The sequence below is a fragment of the Rhodofomes roseus genome, assembly GCF_022264815.1.
Source record: "Rhodofomes roseus strain CIRM-BRFM 1785 chromosome Unknown C8Q71scaffold_1, whole genome shotgun sequence".
Lineage (NCBI taxonomy): Eukaryota > Fungi > Basidiomycota > Agaricomycetes > Polyporales > Fomitopsidaceae > Rhodofomes > Rhodofomes roseus.
In genome coordinates this window covers 2199348-2217920 of record NW_025952957.1, presented here as the reverse complement: position 1 = coordinate 2217920, position 18573 = coordinate 2199348, and the positions used below count along the sequence as shown (strand labels likewise).

General features: G+C 57.3%; 7 protein-coding genes across 7 annotated transcripts; 5 read left to right on the top strand and 2 right to left on the bottom strand.

Annotated features, from left to right (window-relative positions):
• Positions 1-9: 9 nt before the first annotated feature.
• On the top strand, positions 10-4804 carry C8Q71DRAFT_826813 (uncharacterized protein; the record flags this gene model as incomplete). Its single annotated transcript, XM_047926301.1, has 11 exons — positions 10-266; positions 320-356; positions 415-441; positions 494-802; positions 852-1090; positions 1143-1351; positions 1401-1471; positions 1525-1635; positions 1689-1729; positions 1778-3070; positions 3502-4804. The coding sequence occupies exons 1-11, from the start codon at positions 145-147 to the stop codon at positions 4802-4804; spliced, it is 3762 nt and encodes a 1253-aa protein (XP_047785106.1). The 5' UTR covers positions 10-144.
• Positions 4805-4892: 88 nt separating this feature from the next.
• C8Q71DRAFT_39113 (uncharacterized protein) lies at positions 4893-6681 on the bottom strand. Its single transcript, XM_047918261.1, has 4 exons — positions 6300-6681; positions 6108-6247; positions 6009-6059; positions 4893-5959 (listed from the first exon to the last, which is right to left on the bottom strand). The coding sequence occupies exons 1-4, from the start codon at positions 6460-6462 to the stop codon at positions 4982-4984; spliced, it is 1332 nt and encodes a 443-aa protein (XP_047785105.1). The 5' UTR covers positions 6463-6681; the 3' UTR covers positions 4893-4981.
• A 43-nt stretch (positions 6682-6724) lies between these two features.
• On the top strand, positions 6725-7848 carry C8Q71DRAFT_732043 (vacuolar sorting protein Vps24). Its single transcript, XM_047922230.1, has 5 exons — positions 6725-6914; positions 6965-7142; positions 7199-7320; positions 7381-7533; positions 7582-7848. Exons 1-5 carry the CDS (start codon positions 6804-6806, stop codon positions 7666-7668), a joined length of 651 nt encoding a protein of 216 aa, XP_047785104.1. The 5' UTR covers positions 6725-6803; the 3' UTR covers positions 7669-7848.
• Positions 7849-8052: 204 nt separating this feature from the next.
• Positions 8053-10009, top strand: C8Q71DRAFT_732039 (mitochondrial NAD-dependent isocitrate dehydrogenase subunit 2 precursor). Its single transcript, XM_047922229.1, has 14 exons — positions 8053-8148; positions 8212-8274; positions 8328-8361; positions 8414-8466; positions 8525-8636; positions 8693-8710; positions 8763-8932; positions 8986-9119; positions 9177-9279; positions 9333-9464; positions 9517-9565; positions 9619-9673; positions 9735-9786; positions 9840-10009. The coding sequence occupies exons 1-14, from the start codon at positions 8092-8094 to the stop codon at positions 9933-9935; spliced, it is 1128 nt and encodes a 375-aa protein (XP_047785103.1). The 5' UTR covers positions 8053-8091; the 3' UTR covers positions 9936-10009.
• A 151-nt stretch (positions 10010-10160) lies between these two features.
• Positions 10161-15686, top strand: C8Q71DRAFT_819808 (RNB-domain-containing protein). Its single transcript, XM_047926162.1, has 13 exons — positions 10161-10335; positions 10386-11533; positions 11588-11999; positions 12050-12689; positions 12739-13069; positions 13120-13277; positions 13332-13706; positions 13765-14035; positions 14091-14192; positions 14245-14600; positions 14656-14854; positions 14911-15273; positions 15325-15686. Exons 2-13 carry the CDS (start codon positions 10475-10477, stop codon positions 15415-15417), a joined length of 4359 nt encoding a protein of 1452 aa, XP_047785102.1. The 5' UTR covers positions 10161-10335; positions 10386-10474; the 3' UTR covers positions 15418-15686.
• Positions 15624-16586, bottom strand: C8Q71DRAFT_39006 (uncharacterized protein). Its single transcript, XM_047918255.1, has 3 exons — positions 16032-16586; positions 15792-15977; positions 15624-15709 (listed from the first exon to the last, which is right to left on the bottom strand). The coding sequence occupies exons 1-2, from the start codon at positions 16532-16534 to the stop codon at positions 15806-15808; spliced, it is 675 nt and encodes a 224-aa protein (XP_047785101.1). The 5' UTR covers positions 16535-16586; the 3' UTR covers positions 15624-15709; positions 15792-15805.
• A 227-nt stretch (positions 16587-16813) lies between these two features.
• Positions 16814-18385, top strand: C8Q71DRAFT_719840 (uncharacterized protein; the record flags this gene model as incomplete). The annotated part of the gene is made up of 2 exons (XM_047921320.1): positions 16814-17847; positions 17899-18385. The coding sequence occupies 2 exons, from the start codon at positions 16814-16816 to the stop codon at positions 18383-18385; spliced, it is 1521 nt and encodes a 506-aa protein (XP_047785100.1).
• Between the last annotated feature and the right edge of the window lie 188 nt (positions 18386-18573).

Genomic DNA, 18573 nt, shown 5'->3' with positions numbered 1-18573 from the left:
TTTAAGTAGCTTTCCCAGCCAAGCCTGGCTTCCCCAGACTCGCTCCCTAAGCCCGTCCTCCATCTCCTGACGCCTTATAGCAGCCTTGCCACCCAGTCCAGGCGTCCCCTTCGCCCCGCCCATGCACTGCTAGCTCCCGTCCATATGGTCAAGAACGCCTCCCGCATGACTCCAGACAGCGGCACCCCCGGGCCTTCCAACGGCCTGAGGAGAAAATCAGAGGAGGAGGATGTCCGTCTTAGCAAAAAGCCGCGCACTCGGGTTAGGTCGGTCTTCGCTCGCATCGGAGGCATACTGGTGGCTGAACATACAGATTCAGCTATTCTTGCGGCGAATGTCACCGCCGCAAGCAGAAGGTTACTCTTACACTCTTACTGTGTCTACTAGGCTCTGACCATGCCGTGTCCATCGCAGTGCGATAGGCAGATCCCTTGCTCGCATGTAAGTCACAATCTGTGTCCTCGGTCGTACATAATTGACAATGTCGCCCAAGTGTATAGCTCGCAAGGTCCCAGAACTATGCAAGGCCTATACCCCGGGGAAGACAGATCAGGACGTCCATGTCCGTCTCGCCCGCCTTGAACATATAGTGGAAACCGCGCTCCCTTCATACTGGAACCGGAGTCATAGCCCGGGCACTCCTGACATTGGCAGCGAGCGGAGACGGTCGTCTTCCCCCATGGAGGATGGCAACAGGTCGCAGGCCGAAGAGGAGGATCCTTGCGGGGGAATGTTCGAGAGCGGACGTTGGTTTGGCAAAAGCGCTTCGGGAAGCGTCGCTGCACCCGTTGTGCTGGAGCAGGTACGAGCACCCTGTGCGTCACCGTTCCCGATTGCTCACCCGCGCGAAGCTGCAACATGTCGAGAAGCTATCCGCCGGAGACACGTTACCAGCGTCTCAACTTCCGGCAGACATCTTTCAGCCAGACTCCAAGTTGTTGGCTACACTCGAGCCCCAGAACGCCGCGGACAAGCTCCAGCTATTGATATCCGACTATGGCTTCTCCCCCACTAGAGTTCCAAAACTCATTAATGAACTCCCTCCGCGCCATCTATCCGACCGTTTGGTCGACTACTACTTCAGTGCTATGTGCGTCTTATCTTTGTCTTCATGCGACCCGTGCTGACCGCACGGCATGTAGCAATTGGACTCGCTACCCGATACCAGAGCGAGACTTCCGCACGGCGTACTCCGCCATTTGCGCTGAGGGGATGACGCCCAACCCCAACAATCTACGGTTCCTCCCGCTACTATTCGTGGTTCTCTCCATAGCTATCCGATTGGCTCCTGAGCACATTGGCGGCGACGAGCGCTCGCGCAAGCTGACGTCCTCGCGATACTATTGGTCTTGTGAGCAGGAACGATGCGCTGACTTCCGTATCGACTGACAATATCGCAGCACGCCGCGCGTTGGTCATCACAGCGGCTATCCAGCCGGACTGCTTCGAGATGGTGCTGACTCGCATGCTGGTAGGTGCACGTTGTCCGTCGGTCGCGCGCCTTACTCATTGTACGCGACACAGAGCGCCCGGTTCCTCATTCTCGATCGCAGAATGACAGAGTCTTGGAATCAGCTTGGTGCTGCCGTCCGGACCGCTCAGGCCCTTGGTTTACACCGTGATGGTGCTGACATGGTGCGTCTCATCACATCGGTCTCGTAACGTAATGTCTCATTCCGCTCGAGCAGGGTATGGACCTTGTACAAGTAGAGAAGCGCCGGCGCATATGGTATGTTAAATTTGTCGTGCACCTGAGCTTTCACTGACAGATATGAAGGTCGCATCTGTATCACGCTGACCGGTCAATAGCTCTGGTGCTCGGCAGGCCAATAGCGATCCAAGACAATTACACTTCTACACATTCTCCGTCCAACGTCGATGACTTCGTTACGTCGGATCTGCGGAAGCCGCTGCCTCTGACTACTCCCACTCCGTCTACGTTCATGATCCTACGTCACCATCTCGCCGGTATCATGGGTCGTATGTCACACCACTTCCAGCAAGTGCGCAGTGCGCACCACTACTCCGACGTCCTTGCCCTCGACGATGAGCTGCTGAAATTCATGCAGACTCTTCCGCCGCACTACGCCATCGAACCCGACACTTCTCTTGATCAGTCTCACCCGTACATACCCATCCACCGCTTCCTGCTCGTGACTGAAATCCTTTTCGTGCGGATCACCCTGAATAGGCCCTACCTCCTACGCCGGCTAGGCTCGGACCGGTACTTGCGCTCGCGGAGGGCCTGCTTCGAGTCTGCGCTGACTGACTACAGGATACGCCGGGCATTCTTAGCCACGACGACTAAGGAAGCTCGGGACCCTATAGCCAGTGCTTATCGCGAATTCCAATCTGCCATGATCAGTGGAATCTACCTCGTCCTCTACCCACGGGGGAACGACGCCGACAACATGCACTCGGTCCTGGATAGCTTCCTGGAAGGCCGCGAGGGGAAGGGAAAGGAAACAGATGAAACCACTCGGAGGGAAGTGAACATCATTCAGTTCCTGAAGGAGCGGTCGACACAGATGGCGGAGGCTGCCGCGCATGCTGCTCAGCAGCACGGTGAGGCATCGAGCTCCAAGAAGCCGAACATGACCCTTAACCTCCGGGAATACTTGCAAAAGCCCGCCATGCACCCTGTGGCACCGTCTGTCGCTGGGCCTTCTCTGTCCTCCGTCCCGTCATATCCCATCGGTACTCACCCTCTCGCCAACCTGCCATACATGCCCTCGACTCATGCCACCGCTATCCCTTCTCACCTACAACACACCGAAGGCGGCTCAGGCTCGCAATCAGGGACTGGCAGCCCTCCGGGAGAAATGGACTCGGAATCGACCGCCCAGACACTGCTCGATCAGTGGTGCAACATCTTCAGCGGCGGACCGACGGACGACTCCACTGGTGCTTCGGCTCGGTTGCCTTGGGGCACACCGGGGTTGACTGACCTGACGGGGTGGCCGTTACCCACGACGCCGAACATGGGCGCCGAGCCCTTGCCTGGCCTCGACGGGTCGGACTGGAGTTACTGGGAGTCGCTAGTGAACCAGATCCGCAGTAGTCCCGTGTTGTGAGGCGTATACTCAGGCTCGTGGCGCGTCGAGCGAACGTTGTTGTAGCTACAGCTCTGAACTTTGTACTCTTCCTATCTATGCGCTATAGCCATAGAGCGACATGCTATCGATTGTGCTGTATCGTCTCCGTAGTGTATATTAGCCTAGATACTAATTCGATTTCCAGTAATCTCATGGGAGTCGATGCATGGCCATTGACTGTCACTGCGCGCGCTGCGAGCGTTTGGTAGCCTCGAGGCGCCTCCTGAGTCGCTGTGGCTGCGACCTGCGCGACATTGATCCATTGGTGTTTCTCGCCGGATACTTGCACTCCGACCACCATCACCCTCAGTTAGCGCTGCCACAAGCCGCTGTCGGAGCCTCCTCTTTGGTACCCCTGTCTGTTGTGCAGCGAGCGTACGCGCGCGCCCTCTCCAGGTATTTGCAGAAGTTGCCATTTTCGTGCTTCAGCACTTTCCTCATTCGACATCGCTTGCAGAATGAGCAAGCGGACCAGAACCGAAAACCGTTCCGCCCCAGATCATGAACCCGTCGCGAAGAAGTCTCGTACAGAGGCTCCTTCCTCTGTCGCTCAGCCAACCGCACCAGGGACGATCAAGATCCTTTCATGGAACGTCGAGACACCCGTCCCCTTCCTCGACCTTACCCCGCGGAAAGCAGGACCCTCGTCAGTCAAGCCTGCAAGCAACCTCTCTCTGCTACGTGACGTGATCGCGAGACATGGGTACCCGGAGTTTATCTGCCTACAAGAAGTCCGTGCCCGGCACACGGACAAAGAATGGATCGCATCCCTGAAGAACGCGCCCAACGGGAAGGGTGATGGACCACAGTACACCACGTTCACGTCGCTCAACCGCGCGCCTCGCGGGCAAAGGCATTTCGGGGTTGTCACATATGCCAAGAACCCAGACGACATCGCAAACGCGCGGGAGGTCGACTGGGACGCAGAGGGACGTGTCATGATCCTCGAGATGAAGAGCGGCTGGGCGCTGGTGAACGTGTACGCGCTCAACGGGAGCGAGTACATGTGGAGGGACGCGACGGGGCGGAGCCCGCCGAAGACTCGCAACGAGCGCAAGCGCGAGTTCAACCAGCTGCTCATGCAGGAGTGCCGGATGATGCAGCAGCGGGGCCTGCGACTCGTACTCGTGGGCGACTTCAACATCTCCCTCACGAAGCGCGACTGCGTCCCTCGGCTGCGAACGGAGTACCCGCATTCCCTCGCGCGGAAGGAGTTTATGGACAACATCATTGCGGGGCTGGACGTCGTGGACGTGTACCGCACTCTGCATGGAGACCGGTCTGCGTTGAGCTGGTTCGCGAAGGGCAAGCCTCAAGGGTCGGACGCTGCGCGGGTGGACTATGCGCTCGTCGAGCGATCTATCGCTGACCGCGTCACGGAGTCGGAGTACTTCCAAGACCCTGAGGAGCGTGCCCACAGCGATCACGCACCGTTCATCCTCGCGGTGCGGGATATGGACAGTCTGCCACCTCCAATGCTACTGCCTGCACCTTCACAGCAGGAAATGCAGCCATCTCTCCCATCGGCGGAAGCTGCACCGCAACAAATCTCGCCGACGCAGAGCTTGGCCCCGCCTGGAACGGGCTCCGACGAAGGATCACAATCCACTCCCGACTCGGCCATTGATCCATCCTTGCAGATGGATCCTCAGGCATTTGGTCTCCTGGTGGAGCAAGCCGTGGCCGCATCCACAGCAGCAACGTCCTAATCGAAGTCACCTACCCATACAGCTCATTAATAATCGTGGATGTACTCTCAGACTGTAACTTATGTTTATGTTGTACCAAGAATCGTCGCTCTGCACATTGCTCTCTGTGTACTACGACAGTCCGACGCATACGGTATTCCATTCAATCTCACAACTACTGCTCATGAAATGCCATGATTACAGCTGAGGGACAACGCCCACAGCGGCGAGGACCAGGTAAAGCCACGCAGGACCCATCGCAGCCGAGATACCAGGTGTACCAGCGCTAGACAACTTGGCGTCGTTCAACCCATCCGTGGCCGCGGAGGCCTCTGTACCAGATGTAGAGGAAGAGGTTGAGAAATACGCATCCGAATCGGTATTGGCGACTCTCGCAGCCTTCGGAGGCATGCTTACGGTGGGGTCGAGGGTCCCAGTAGCGGTAGCACGAGAATTGTCAGAACGGGTGGATATAGCGTCGACGAGCTTCGAGCTGTGGTGCCTCTCCATGCGGGAGGACGACGTGGAGGAGTCCATAGAGGAGTCATCATCGTCGCCGCTGTCGTCGGTCGCCTTAGAACCCGAGGCTTCCTTGTCCTGAGAGTCTGGTGTCTGCGTGGCATGCATGTGGTGGAACGTTTTGGTACTGGTGAACGTGCCGTCGCTGCCGTCGTTGCCGTCGTCCGTGTCGTCTCCAGAGTCACTAGTGTCGCCAGAGTCGCCGCCGTCAGCCTCGTCGGAGCCGTGCTTGCTCGAGTCCGAGTTATCGCTGTCTTTGGAAGACTTGTTGTGCGACGAATCGGCGGCTCGGTCGTAGTCGCCATCATCATCATCGTCGTCGTCATCGTCATCATCATCATCATCCCCATCATCATCGTAGTCGTCGTCGTCATCATCCCCATCGTCGCCATCTTGACTGCTTGCATCCCTCTGGCTGTTGCTCGCAGTAGCTTGGGCTACATTCTTGATCGCAGGCAATCCAGACTGCTCTGCTTGAGTAGTCGTAGTCACCGTGGTCGCAGTAGACGACGGTGCGCTAGAGGTAGCGTTGCCAGAAGCAGACGTCGAGCTCGTCAAGTTCAATGAAGCGAGTACACCGACACCCCATGGAACCGGGTCGCCGTTGAGCTGCAGCGAGAACGCCGGGGAAACGGTTGTGTTCGACGGAGATGCAATCTGCAGGAACGTTGAGAGACCGGGAAATGAACTAGCCAGTGTCACTCACCGTGAATCGAGTTGTCCACTGAGAGTCCGACTCGTTGCCACCGTTTGTGAACTGTGAAATGTGTCAGCCGCCTGATCATGTCAGTTGCCAACGCTGTACCTGATAGAAGTAGATCTCAGAATAAGGGTCGACCTCGGGACAAGTCCAGTTGTACGGCGAGAGGCTGGAGTCAGTGCCGTCCAAACCCGATGCGACGTTGGTCACGGCAGACATATTGTCGTTGGAGCCAGACATCAATTCTTCGGCGAGGTCAGACATCCTGAAGGACGAAGCGGAGGCGAGTCAACGGACCTATGGACAGATTCTTCCACGTCCCGCTGGTGTCAGCATCCCACTCCAGAGTGCAGTTAGAACCAGCTATGAACGTCTGATTTGGGCCCGGAGCCGTGGGGATGACGTCGGCAAGCGCAAGACTTGCCAAGGATGCAGAGACCGCAAGCACAGGCAGAGACATTGTGGACGAAAGCTCAGACAAGAGAGATGTTAGATGGAAGGTAGTGATAGCAGCAGACGACCAGCGACTTAGAAAGCAGTAGCGGTACCAGACCGTAGAAAGCAAGTTGTGGGAGGACAGTCAAGTCGGCATTCGCGCATTATATAGCAGTCTGGCAGGCAGCCTCCGTGGCTGACCACACGGCGGTCAGGAGCAAAACACTCGTCAGAGTCGTCTGAGGCTCTGAGCCGAATCGCGCAAGAACCGCGATCGACGCGTCCCACAGCACGTGGGCCGCGTGACCGCGCGCTCCCCCTACCGCACAGTGACACCGCGGTTGGTCGCCCCAGGCCCCTACCACCATGCAGACTATCAACAGACTCCTCTATGGGCCAACACCAGAAGAGCGGGTACGACAATGGCAGACTAAGCTGCGCCAGGAGCAGCGCGTTCTAGATAGGGAGATGAGGCAGGTTCGATCCTTACGGCTGGTGCGCTGTGCGACCGCTGACATTGAGCGCAGTTGGATACCGCCACAAACAAGGCGAGGGCAACGGTCAAGCAACTCGCGGGCAAAGGAGATGTGAAGTCTGCGCGAATACTGGCCAAGGAGGTCGTGCGCAGCGACAAGCAGAAGGATCGCCTATCCGTTAGCAAAGCGAGATTAGGGTCAATCAATAACCAACTCATGCAGCAGATGGGTATGTACGGCTACTCTACATGCGGTAGCTAGCTTGCTCATCAGCAACACTTGAAGCCATGATCAAGGTCACTGGCTCGCTGCAGAAGTCAACAGAGATCATGAAGCTCTCGAATGCCTTGATCAAGCTACCGCAAATTAGTCAAACAATGCGGGAGATGAGTATGGAAATGACGAAGGTGCGGTCTTGCTTGTGCTTCCGGTTACATCATGCTGAGGGCCGTCTTTGCATCCTCAAGGCAGGGATCATGGAGGAGATGCTAGACGATACCCTAGAGATGGAAGACGATGAGGAGCTTGAAGAGGAGGCCGACGAGGAAGTCGACAAGGTCCTCTTCGATTTGACAAATGGCAAGCTTGGTCAGGCAGGTACCGTACAGACCGAAGTTCCTGTGAGAGTCTTCCCCAGTAATCCGTGCGATACCACTGACTCCGTTCAGTCTGCGCAGGAACAAGTGGACGAAGAAGAGACGGAGAGGGCGCTGGAACAGTATCGGCAGCAACTCAATGGGCTTCTCAGTGGATAGATCCTTCGTGGACTCGGCTTTTGTATCATGGTCATTTATCGTACCTTCATGCTTTACTTGTGGACATTCTGTGGCGCTGTACTATATTCTATGCTCGCTCAAATGCATGCGAGCTTTTGGACATCTTCAGCGCAGTCACGGTAGACGCACCAAGGGGCAATCCAGTCTAAGTGTATGCGTCGCTTGGAAGTGTGCAACAGGTGGGCAATACTGGTGGTCTGCGGCGGTCGCCCCGGTTAGCGAGAGACGAACATATGGACATCGCGCGCGGAGTCGGACGGACCGCGGTTGTCGGGCGTGAGCGGCCCTCGGTGTCTACATCATAGGTCACGTGCACCGTGTTTTTCGACTTGCTTTCGGGCCCGCTTCGGCCTCTACATCTCTTAACACCTCCCCCTCGCCTCCCCATCCCCCATCTGTAAAATGTTGGCCTCCCGGACTCTCGCTCGTGGTGCGCGGGTCGCAGCGCCAAGCTCCCAGGTACGTGGAAAAGCCGGGAACGCGAGTCGGAGCGGGCTAACACAAGACGCGCGCAATAATCAGACCTTCCGCCGGTATGCCTCTGCTTCACCGACCGCCGCGTTTGCTGGTCAGAAGGGGAGCAACGTGAGTGTGCGAGTGTACTGCAGTCCAGCCATCTCCGCTAACATCCTGCGTAGGGCAAGTATACCGTTACTCTGATTCCGGGAGACGGTACGTCGTTGCAACGTCATACTCTCGTCCGTAACCTAATGCTCTCCCGTAGGTATTGGTCCCGAAATTAGCCAGTCCGTCAAGGACATCTACTCCGCCGCCAAGGTGCGTCCCGCTAGATGATGCTGTGTATCGGAAGTGGCATCTGGGAGAATATTGTTAGGTCCCCATTGAATGGGAGGAGGTCAGCGTCACGCCGATTCTGAAGGGAGGGAAGACAGTGATCCCGGATGCGGCCATCAACTCTGTGAGGAAGAACACGGTGGCATTGAAGGGTGCGCTCGTAAAACAATCTTGCTGTATGATGAGAAGGTCTCACAACTGCACACAGGCCCGCTGGCTACACCGAGTATGTGCTTGCTTTGGTACGCGACCCAGTGCGACGCTGAATGCTTTCGCAGTCGGAAAGGGTCATGTCTCCTTGAACTTGACATTGCGCCGGACGTTCAACCTCTTCGCGAATGTCCGTCCCTGTCTGTCCATCAAGGGCTTCAAGACTCCTTACGACGATGTGAACACTGTCCTCATCCGTGAGAACACCGAGGGAGAGTACTCAGGCATTGAGCATGAAGTGAGTCCGCGCATGCAACTTTGAAGCGAGAGAGTTCTCAGGCGAGGGGATAGATAGTGGACGGTGTCGTCCAGTCCATCAAACTCATCACCTGGGATGCTTCTGAGCGTGTCGCTCGCTACGCGTTCCACTACGCGCAGTCGCAAGGCCGCGGACGTGTCACAGCGGTTCACAAGGCCAACATTATGTATGTCAACCCCGTGTCATCTCACTCGCTTCGTGGGTGCTGAGATCTCGTTGACAGGAAGATGTCTGATGGCATGTTCTTGTCTGCCTGCCGACAGGTAGCCAAAGAGTTCCCGAACATCGAGTACGACGAGGACTTGCTGGACCGTGTCTGCCTGCAGGTGCGCTTGCTGTATGCGAGGCAAGCTCTACTGCATACTGACGTAACGATCAGGTCGTACAAAACCCGAAGCCGTACGCCGACCGGGTCATGGTGATGCCCAACTTGTACGGTGACATTCTGTCGGACATGTGTGCAGGCCTCATTGGTGGTCTTGGCTTGACGCCCTCCGGGAACATCGGCCGTGTACGTGGTCTTGACTTTCCAAATTCTGCTACCATCTGAAGGAAGATTGCAGGACGCATCGATCTTCGAGGCGGTCCATGGTTCAGCGCCAGACATTGCTGGTACGTCTGCACACGTGTTGTAGTTGTCGTCTCCCCATGCTAACGGGCCGCAGGCAAGGGATTGGCGAATCCCACCGCGCTTCTGTTGTCGTCACTCATGATGCTTCGGTGCGTTCTCAAGCTGTTGTTGCTTCTCCCGCGTCCTCTAAACTGGTTCTTACCTATGCAGGCACATGTCCCTGGACCAGTACGCCTCGAAGATCGAGAAGGCGGCGCTTTCTGTAAGTCATTTTTGTTTCTACCCAGAAACGCAGCTAATTGATCCCGTGCCTAGACCATCGCGGAAGGCAAGTCGATCACGGGAGACTTGGGAGGCAAGGCGACGACGCAGGAATACACCTCTGCCATCATTCAGAAACTTGCGCAATAGAGTCTGGCATGGTAGTACTTAGAGTACCGCAGGACAGTCTATAATGCTATTCCCTCACTGTTCCACATCTGTAACGTCATACGACTGCGGCTGTGAGCCGGCTGGATGTGCCTGCAGGATCAGACATCTGTCTGTTGTGCGAGCCCGGGAAATTGCAATGCGCTCAGCTGAGGCAGGCTGAGGTGTTTGACTCCGGCGCAGCGAGAGGGCGTGGGAAGATCCTGTGCTACCCCGCCTGGTGATATACCCGGTCGCGCTCGCTGCGCGCTGCTCTCTTGCGACGATAAGCTCACTCCTGCCAGCTTTTCTGCCCTTCCCCGCCTACCCAGGCAACCACTCCCATATACACCCACTGGCCCTCCAGGGCAAATCCCCCACGTCTTCATTTCACCAACTCCTGGTGCGTTTGTCCAGGCCGCGTATGTCGCGAGTCTAACAGCGAGCCCGCAGTATCACAACTACGTCAGAAACACGAAAAGCCCAAAAACAGCTCATAACGACTCAAACAAGGACCACACAGCCAATACATCACGAACGACATGACCGACGAAGCCGCTCCTTCCACCCAGCAGAACGCGCCCAAGAAGGACGAGAAGAAGCCTGCCTCCGCCGGTGGTGGCCAGAACAATGGCGGTAGGAAGCGCAACCCCTCGCGCACGGCCTCCGTAAGTGCCAACAACGCGAATGCAAACGCCCCGAGGCCGTCGTCCGGGGCCAGCAACAAGAGTACCAACAAGAGAGGCCCGTCCAATGCTCCCACGGGCACCGATTCCGGCTCGGAGTCCAAGAAGGGCAACGAGCAGAAGAAGACTGAGCAACGTGGCAAGCCGCAAGGGGGGAGTAATGCGCGCTCCAATGGCCATCGCAAGGGGCAGTCGACTGCCCAGAGTCGCCAGGGAGGTAACAAAGCGAACAGCAACGTTCCTCAGCCGAAGCAGCAGTCTAACTCGCCTGCTCCTCCGACCGTCGTGGACAACAGCGACGCTCTGTCGTCCCTGCAGAGGGTCATTGCTGACTTGAAGACGACCCCGAACCCCTCTCAGACGCCTAACGCTTATACCTCCAATCTGCCCGCCAACGCACCCGTCTTCCAGCCTGGTGCGAACGCGTACCCCACCGCTCAGAACGAACAGCCGCCTAGGCACCGCAAGGCAGCATCCTTAGGCACCACTGGCAACCCCGCGTACAACCCGTACTCCCCTCACTTGGGCTCCATGATGGAGGACGTCGAGGAAGGCCAGACCAATTTCCCCGTGGAAGACGGAGAGATTACCGAGACCGCGTATCCTGCGGGTCACCAACGTCGCTCGCTGTCGCAGAGCTTCACCGCTCCCCGCTTTGCGGCGCTTGCCGCCCAGGAGGGAGAGATAGTCGGGCCGACTGGCCGTCCGCAGCTCGCACCTGGGTTCATGTTTGGCGCCAGGCGACGCCCTAGCCAGAGTGTCAACTCGCCGATGGGCCCTCCCATCAACGAGGAGGACGTTGGCTTCCAGTTCCCACAACAAGCGCAGCAGCATAATTTCGACATTCCCGCTGGCGAGATGAACCAGAGGAAGAACGACGGCGGGCCGGAGATCTCTGGTATCATGGCCGAGCAGGTATGTATCGACAGGCGCAATCAGTCTTATGCTGACGAAACTTGCATCGAACAGATTGCTCTCCAGAACCAGATCGAGGCCCTGCAGCAACAGCAGGCGGCATTGTACCAGCACCAGCTCGCTTCCAACCAAGTCCTCTCGTTTCAGACTCCGGGTCTAGCACCTGGACGTCCCAATGTCCACCGTCGCGTGCACAGCACCGTTCCTATGGGAATGGGCATGAACCCCTTCGGCGGCCCGCAGGCTGCTATGGGTCAATTCGGGAACCTCGGTATGGGGTTGGATGGCCAACCCTCTGGCGTTCCCCGCGGTCACGGCCGGCGTCACAGCGTAAACGTCCTGAACAAGTCGGGAAGCTCTGCGTTGGGAGCCCTAGGCTTCTCTCAGAGCGCTGATGGATTCGACGACGGATTTGCGGCCCCCGGCGGAGGCGGACACGCACGCAACGATTCGAGCTGGCGCATCAGTACGTCGCTCAAGTTTGTTGTTCGCATGTATTTTGACTCTATTCCCTAGACGGAGGCGTTGGCAGTATGCAGAACGGAAACTTCGCGGCTGACCTCGCACAGGCTCAGGCGCAGCTCAACAGCCTCCAACAATTCCGAGCTGCTGCAGGCGGTCATCACCAGAAGATGGCTTCGTTCAGCTTCCCCAATATGCTGCCGAACATGATGGCGGCGAATATGATGGGTCTCGGCCTGGGTGGAATGAACCTTCTCCAACAGCAGCAACAGCAATTCCAATCTCAGCTCCAGCAACAGTCCAACCAACCTCAGCGCAAGTCGCTGTTCGCTCCTTACCTTCCTCAGGCCTCCCTGCCTCCGCTCCTTGCCGCCGGCAAGCTCGTCGTTGGTATCCTACGAGTCAACAAGCGCAATCGCTCTGATGCGTACGTCGCGACTGAGGTGTTGGACGCCGATATCTATATTTGCGGATCCAAGGACCGTAACCGCGCCCTCGAAGGCGACATCGTTGCTGTAGAGCTTTTGGACGTCGACGAGGTGTGGGGCACGAAGAAGGAGAAGGAGGAGAAGAAGCGTAAGAAGGAAGAGAACTCTGCCTATGACCTGAAGGGCGCGGCCGGTCGCAAGAACGACAAGAAGAAAGACGATGTCGAAGTTGAAGGCCAGGGTCTGATGTTGTTCGAAGACGAGGAGTACGTTCCTCCCTTACCTAGTTGATACTCACGCTAACGATCTGTGTAGGGTCACCGATGAAGTGAAACCTCAGTTCGCCGGTCACGTCGTCGCCGTTGTAGAGCGTATGCCTGGTCAGCTGTTCTCCGGTACTCTGGGTCTCCTTCGGCCCTCCTCGGCTGCGACCAAGGAGAAGCAGGAGGCTGAACGTCGCGAGAGGGAGGGCGACAGGGGCGATGAGCCTCGGCGTCAGATCGAGCGGCCCAAGATCGTTTGGTTCAAGCCTACTGACAAGCGTGTTCCTCTTATTGCCATTCCTACCGAACAAGCTCCCGCGGACTTCGTCCTGAACTCGGAGGCCTACGCCAACAAACTGTTCGTGGCCTGCATCAAGCGACACGTAGGTCCCATTGTCTCACACCATGATGTGTTGATTGACATTGCGTACAGCCCATCAGCTCTCTTCACCCCTTCGGTACCCTCGTAGAGGAGCTTGGACCGATTGGTGATATTGAGGTCGAGACGAGCGCTCTCCTCAAGGATTGCAACTTCCCCACCGAGGAGTTCAGCGAGAACGTCTTGAAATGCCTCCCCCCTATGCCCTGGAGGTACGTGCGAGTGTGATGTCAACGATAGAGATGGACTCACTCGTGATTTCCCAGCATCCCCGACCATGAGCTGGATGCTCGCAAGGATCTCCGTAACGAGCGCATCTTCACGATTGATCCCGACACTGCTAAGGATCTCGATGACGCCTTGTCCGTGAAAGCGAACGAGGACGGCACCTTCGACATTGGTGTCCATGTTGCCGATGTTACCCATTTCGTCAAGCCCAACTCTGCCTTGGACCGCGACGCCCGCAAGCGCGCTACCAGTGTCTACCTAATGCAGCGTGCGGTCCCGATGCTTCCACCTGCTCTGAGCGAGCAGCTCTGCAGTCTCACTCCGGGTCAGGATCGCCTGGCATTCTCCGTCATCTTCACCATGACTCGGGATGCCAAGGTTGTGAAGAAGTGGTTTGGCAAGACTGTCGTGAAGTAGGTCTTTGGACACGACACTCGCTTATTACCATCTCTTACTCGTTTGACACAACAGGTCGTCCGCGAAGCTGAGCTACCAAAATGCTGCAGCCATGCTCGAGGGACAGACCCCCGAGTTCGAGCGTGCTCCGGAGCAAAACGTCTCCGACTACGTACAGGATCTCAAGGTGCTCAACGACCTGGCTCACCAGCTCCGTGAGCGTCGCTACAAGGACGGCTGCATCAGGACAGAGTCGCTGAAGCTCACCTTCAAACTGGACGAGAACGGCATGCCCGTCGACTGCGCTCAGTACCAGCGTGGTGATGCCCACCACCTGGTTGAGGAGGTCAGTAACCTTAGCATCAGCATATGAGATGTTCCTGACCATTCACATGCAACAGTTCATGCTGCTCACCAACACCGCTGTTGCGCAACAAGTTGCGGTGCACTTCACTGAGCAAGCTCTCCTGCGTCGTCACGACGCACCGATTGAACGGAGACTTGTACGTACCCATGTTACGTGATACGGATTAGCAATGACTTACGCTATTGCAGAATGCGTTCGTCGAGCGTGCGGCGCGTATGGGCTTCAAGCTCGATGTGTCTTCTCCTGCGGCGCTCATGAGATCCTTGGAGACGGTCACCGACCCCAGTGCTCGCAAGACTTTGGAGCTCTACTTGAGGAAGGCGTCCTCTACGGCCAAGTACTTCTGCGCTGGCATGCTGGATATCGCCAAATATGGCCACTACGCTCTCAACATCCCCCTGTACACTCACTTCACCTCTCCGATTCGTCGGTACGCGGACGTTCTTGTCCACCGCCAGCTGGATTCCATCCTTCAGGGTGGTTCAGAGCCTAAGTTCACCATGGACCGCGACGCTGTTGCGAAGGTTGCTCAGCAGTGCAACATGTAAGTGTGTCCATCATCATAACTCTTCGTGGACTTACGTTCTGTTAACTTCTAGCAAGCGGGATTCGGCCAAGTTGGCACAGGAGCAGTCGACGCACCTGTACCTTTGCATCTTGATCCATGATTTGACCCAGCGTTATGGGCCGGTCATTCGTGAGGCGAAGGTTGTGGGTGTGCTCGACGCTGCCTTCGATGTTCTTGTACCGGAGTTCGGTATCGAGAAGAGGGTACACGTTGACCAGATGCCCATCGACGTGAGTGAATCGGACATTTGTCGCGTGTCTAATGCTCACGAGTGACGCCCATCTAGAACCACGTTTACGACGAACACACGCACACGCTGCAGATCTACTGGTCCAACCGCGACGTTATCACCTGGCTCGCCGAAAACAGCGACGACGAGCACCTCAAGAACGTCAAGCAGAACGCGGAGCAGCATGCGCTCAAAATGGAGGTCGCGTCCAGGTCTGTGCACGACGAGAAGGCGCTCTTCGATGAAGACGATGGCGAGGACGAGATCGTGCTCGGGCGTGATGACCGCCAGAAGGACGACGGGGTTGAGTCGAAGCAGAGGCAGCTCTCTAAGAGCAGAGTCGCGCCGCGCTTCGAGGGCCTGCGTACCACTTCTGCTGGTCACAAAATCCAGGAGATCAAGGAGCTTCAGACCGTGCCGGTACGTATCGACGCATTCTTCTGCTCGCTCAGTAACTCATCATCTACGCAGGTCATCGTCACGGCTGACCTCACCAAGAGCCCTCCGGTTATCAAGGTCTACAGTGTCAACCCCTACGCTGACCACAGGGCCGAGTACAAGTAAATTGCCCGTGTCTCCATATTCGTTCTCCGTTCCTTCTCAATGTTGTGACCCCGCGGGCTCAGCGTGGTTGTACGATATAAGTCCCTATGTTGTTGATGCTGGATGATTGCCTTCATGTTCCCCCTCATGTCACGCTCTTACGGCACCCTCACCTGCAGTTCTGCTGTCCTGCTGTTGTCCGCCGTTGTATTCAAGCGCGGTTGTGTACGTTTTGGATGTTTCTACGATGCTGATGTCCCTTACAAAATTCATGATCATGTCATCTCTAACGGCGGTTGATCGCTCGCCGCGACTGTCAATGCGAACAGTGAACGAACGTGAGTTCTTTGCAACTTGAAGTACCATGAAGGAAAGTGTATCTACGAAATACCTACGCTATGCTATCCTGCTACCCTAGATCCTGCAAGAAAGCAGACAATCCTGATCCAGTAGCCTTCTTCTCCTGCTCCTGCTTCTCACGATTCCGTGCCAGTAGATTCTGCAGCCCGGTAGACTTCTTGAGCCGTGCTTTCGAGCGCGCGATGGTTGCGGGCGTGTTATGTGAGCCGTCGGTAGTTCTGCTGCCTTTGCGTTCAGCTGTGCTCTGGGACGGGGCAGCTGAAGCAGCGGCCAACCTCGATGGCCCGGCCTTGGTCTGGGACTGACGGCTGTCTGCCAGACCAGCAGGTTTGGGTTCACTTCGCGCATGTACAGCTTCCCCGGACTTCGCTGCGACCGCGTTGGCGTTGGGAAGGTTGGGGATGTCGGCATTCGAGGCCACGGTTTTTCTTCTTTTCCTCGGCGGTACAAAGGAGGACGCGCCTTCTGGCTCTATAGGCAGCTCTTCACGATGTCCACACACCCCGCATAACATGTGCAGGGATCTCCTAGGCGGTGTCTTGTCCATGCGGTTCACGCGCCTCTGCCTGTCATTGGAGCGCACAGACCTGTACTCGCCTCCCCCGTCAAGATATCCCGCGCCGCATGCTGGGCAATGCGTAGTCCGCAAGGTCGCGTCGGCCGGATGCAGCCTGCGCGCACGTGCGGCATGAAGGGCTGCGAGACCCGGTGAGACAGAGCCGAGGATGTGGGGGACAGCGAGCTGGAATTTCGCGGTTGCTGGGGCCACTGCCTGCATACGCGGTCGTCGTCGAGGCGAGGGACAAGGACGACCAAAAAGCGGGCGGTCAATGGGGGCGCCTATGGAGGCGGCGGGCGCTTGCACTGGGCTGGTGGCCAAATAGGAAGGTGTTTAGGTTGTGGGTAGGCGGCCATGCGCCTTTTGTTCTGTCCTCCATTGTGCACCGCCCGTCCGCAGCGCCTATAATGGCCCCTGAGGCGCACTCCCATTCATATACCTCCCTCCTGACGACCTTGTGGACATCGTTCTTCATTTTCGACCTCTTCCTCTTTCACCATGCAGACGCAGCGCGCCAAAGCTTCTCGTTCTCCCCCCACCATTTCAAAGCCCATTCCTATCGACGAATACCGCCCGGCATCCCCACCGATGACGCCCCCGAGACAGCGAGGAGGCTCGATATCTAGCCCACGCAACTGGCTGACGCGTACCTCGACGAACAGCTCCACGCACTCTGTTCCCTACGCACCCTCAAAACCCGTCCGCATCTCGGAACCCAGGTTCCTCAAGGGCTTCGACGCGTTCGCCACGCATCGCAGTGGGACGTTGGGTACTGGGGCGACGATCGTCAAGACCCCGCAGGAGGCGTTGACGGGTAGTAGGTGTTTCTCGCCATTCCGCACAGAGCTGGAATCAGACGAGGATGAAGTTCCAGACGATGCACAGAGCGGCGACGGCGTACAGGATCCTCCACTTCGGCCGGAGAGTCCACCGCTTCCTCCCATCCCTGCTGAGTCGCCCATCGCCACGGAGCCCCCACGGTCACATACGCCACCGCGTCCGACGCGCCCAGTGCCAGAGTGCCCGCCCATCTCGCCTTCTGTCTCGGAGTCTTCCACTACATCCACGTACGCGCCAAGTCCGGAGTCGCCTGCCACCCTGACCGCCAGTCCCCTCCGACCCTCACTGAAAACGCGTTCCCCGCAGCCTTCGGAGTATTGTCCACCCGTTCCAGCTCTTCCAACGAACCTCAGTTGCTCTCCTCCTCAGGCTCCATTTGACGCTCTCCTGCTCTCCCCTCCATTGACTGGCCATGTCGACCCCTCAAAGGTTATTGTGTCGCTCGAGACAAGCACGATGACGCACCGTACCACGCTGAGCACGCTGATGTCACGTCCATCTTTCCTGTCCACGTTCCTCAAAGACCTGTTACCTGCACGCCGGCGTGACTCTGACGCGACCTCGGTATACTCCGAAGTCAGCGAGGCGGACAGTTCATTCAACTCCATCTTCCACCAACATCTCGCCTCTTCCGGCTTGCTCTCGCAGGCGGCGACAACCATGCATGTATTCCTGGATAGACCAAGCGCCCCGTGAGTACTTCTGCTGTATAAGCGAACGTACCGTTATTGAAACAATGGCAGATACGCGCACATTCTGTCGTACCTCCGTTCGCCTCCTTCCACGCCGGAGAGCCCTGCCATCCTTCCGCGGGCGGTCCAGTTGTCAGGATCTTCTACATCCCGTCTGGAAGCGCTTCTAGAGCTGCGGGACGAGGCACGGTACCTTGACCTGGAGGAGCTCTCCAAGCTGTGCAATGACGAGCTTCGCCTGCGCCAGGCTAGAACGTCGCCTGGGCCACTCGGTTTGCACATCCGGGGGCTGAGTAATGCTAGCAGTACTTCCTTGCGCAGTGTCACGACTCTGCGTGACATTGCAGAAGACGAGGCAGGCAAGGCTGAAGGGGGCTCGCGAGACTCGGGCTTCGCGAGTCTACGGGCGAAGAAGAGCATGAAAGCCAACTCGGACGAGTCGGCGACCCCGATGCCTGGAGCACCGCGCGGCCGCCCTACCACGAGGAAGGAGGCTGTAGTGTCGCAACGACCCAAGCCTCAGCCTGGATGGATCTGACGTCCGTCAAGACCTCACGCGCAACGACTTCATGCCGTTCGACCTATGTGACCTCTTACTCGTATATATCTGCGGGTCCTGGAGACTGATTCTGTTCCTTACTTACCACCACTCACTTTCTGTAGCATACTTGACGAAGCTGATGAGTGTCTGTTGCTAGTTGCTCTGGACAATGCGGATATCCTGTT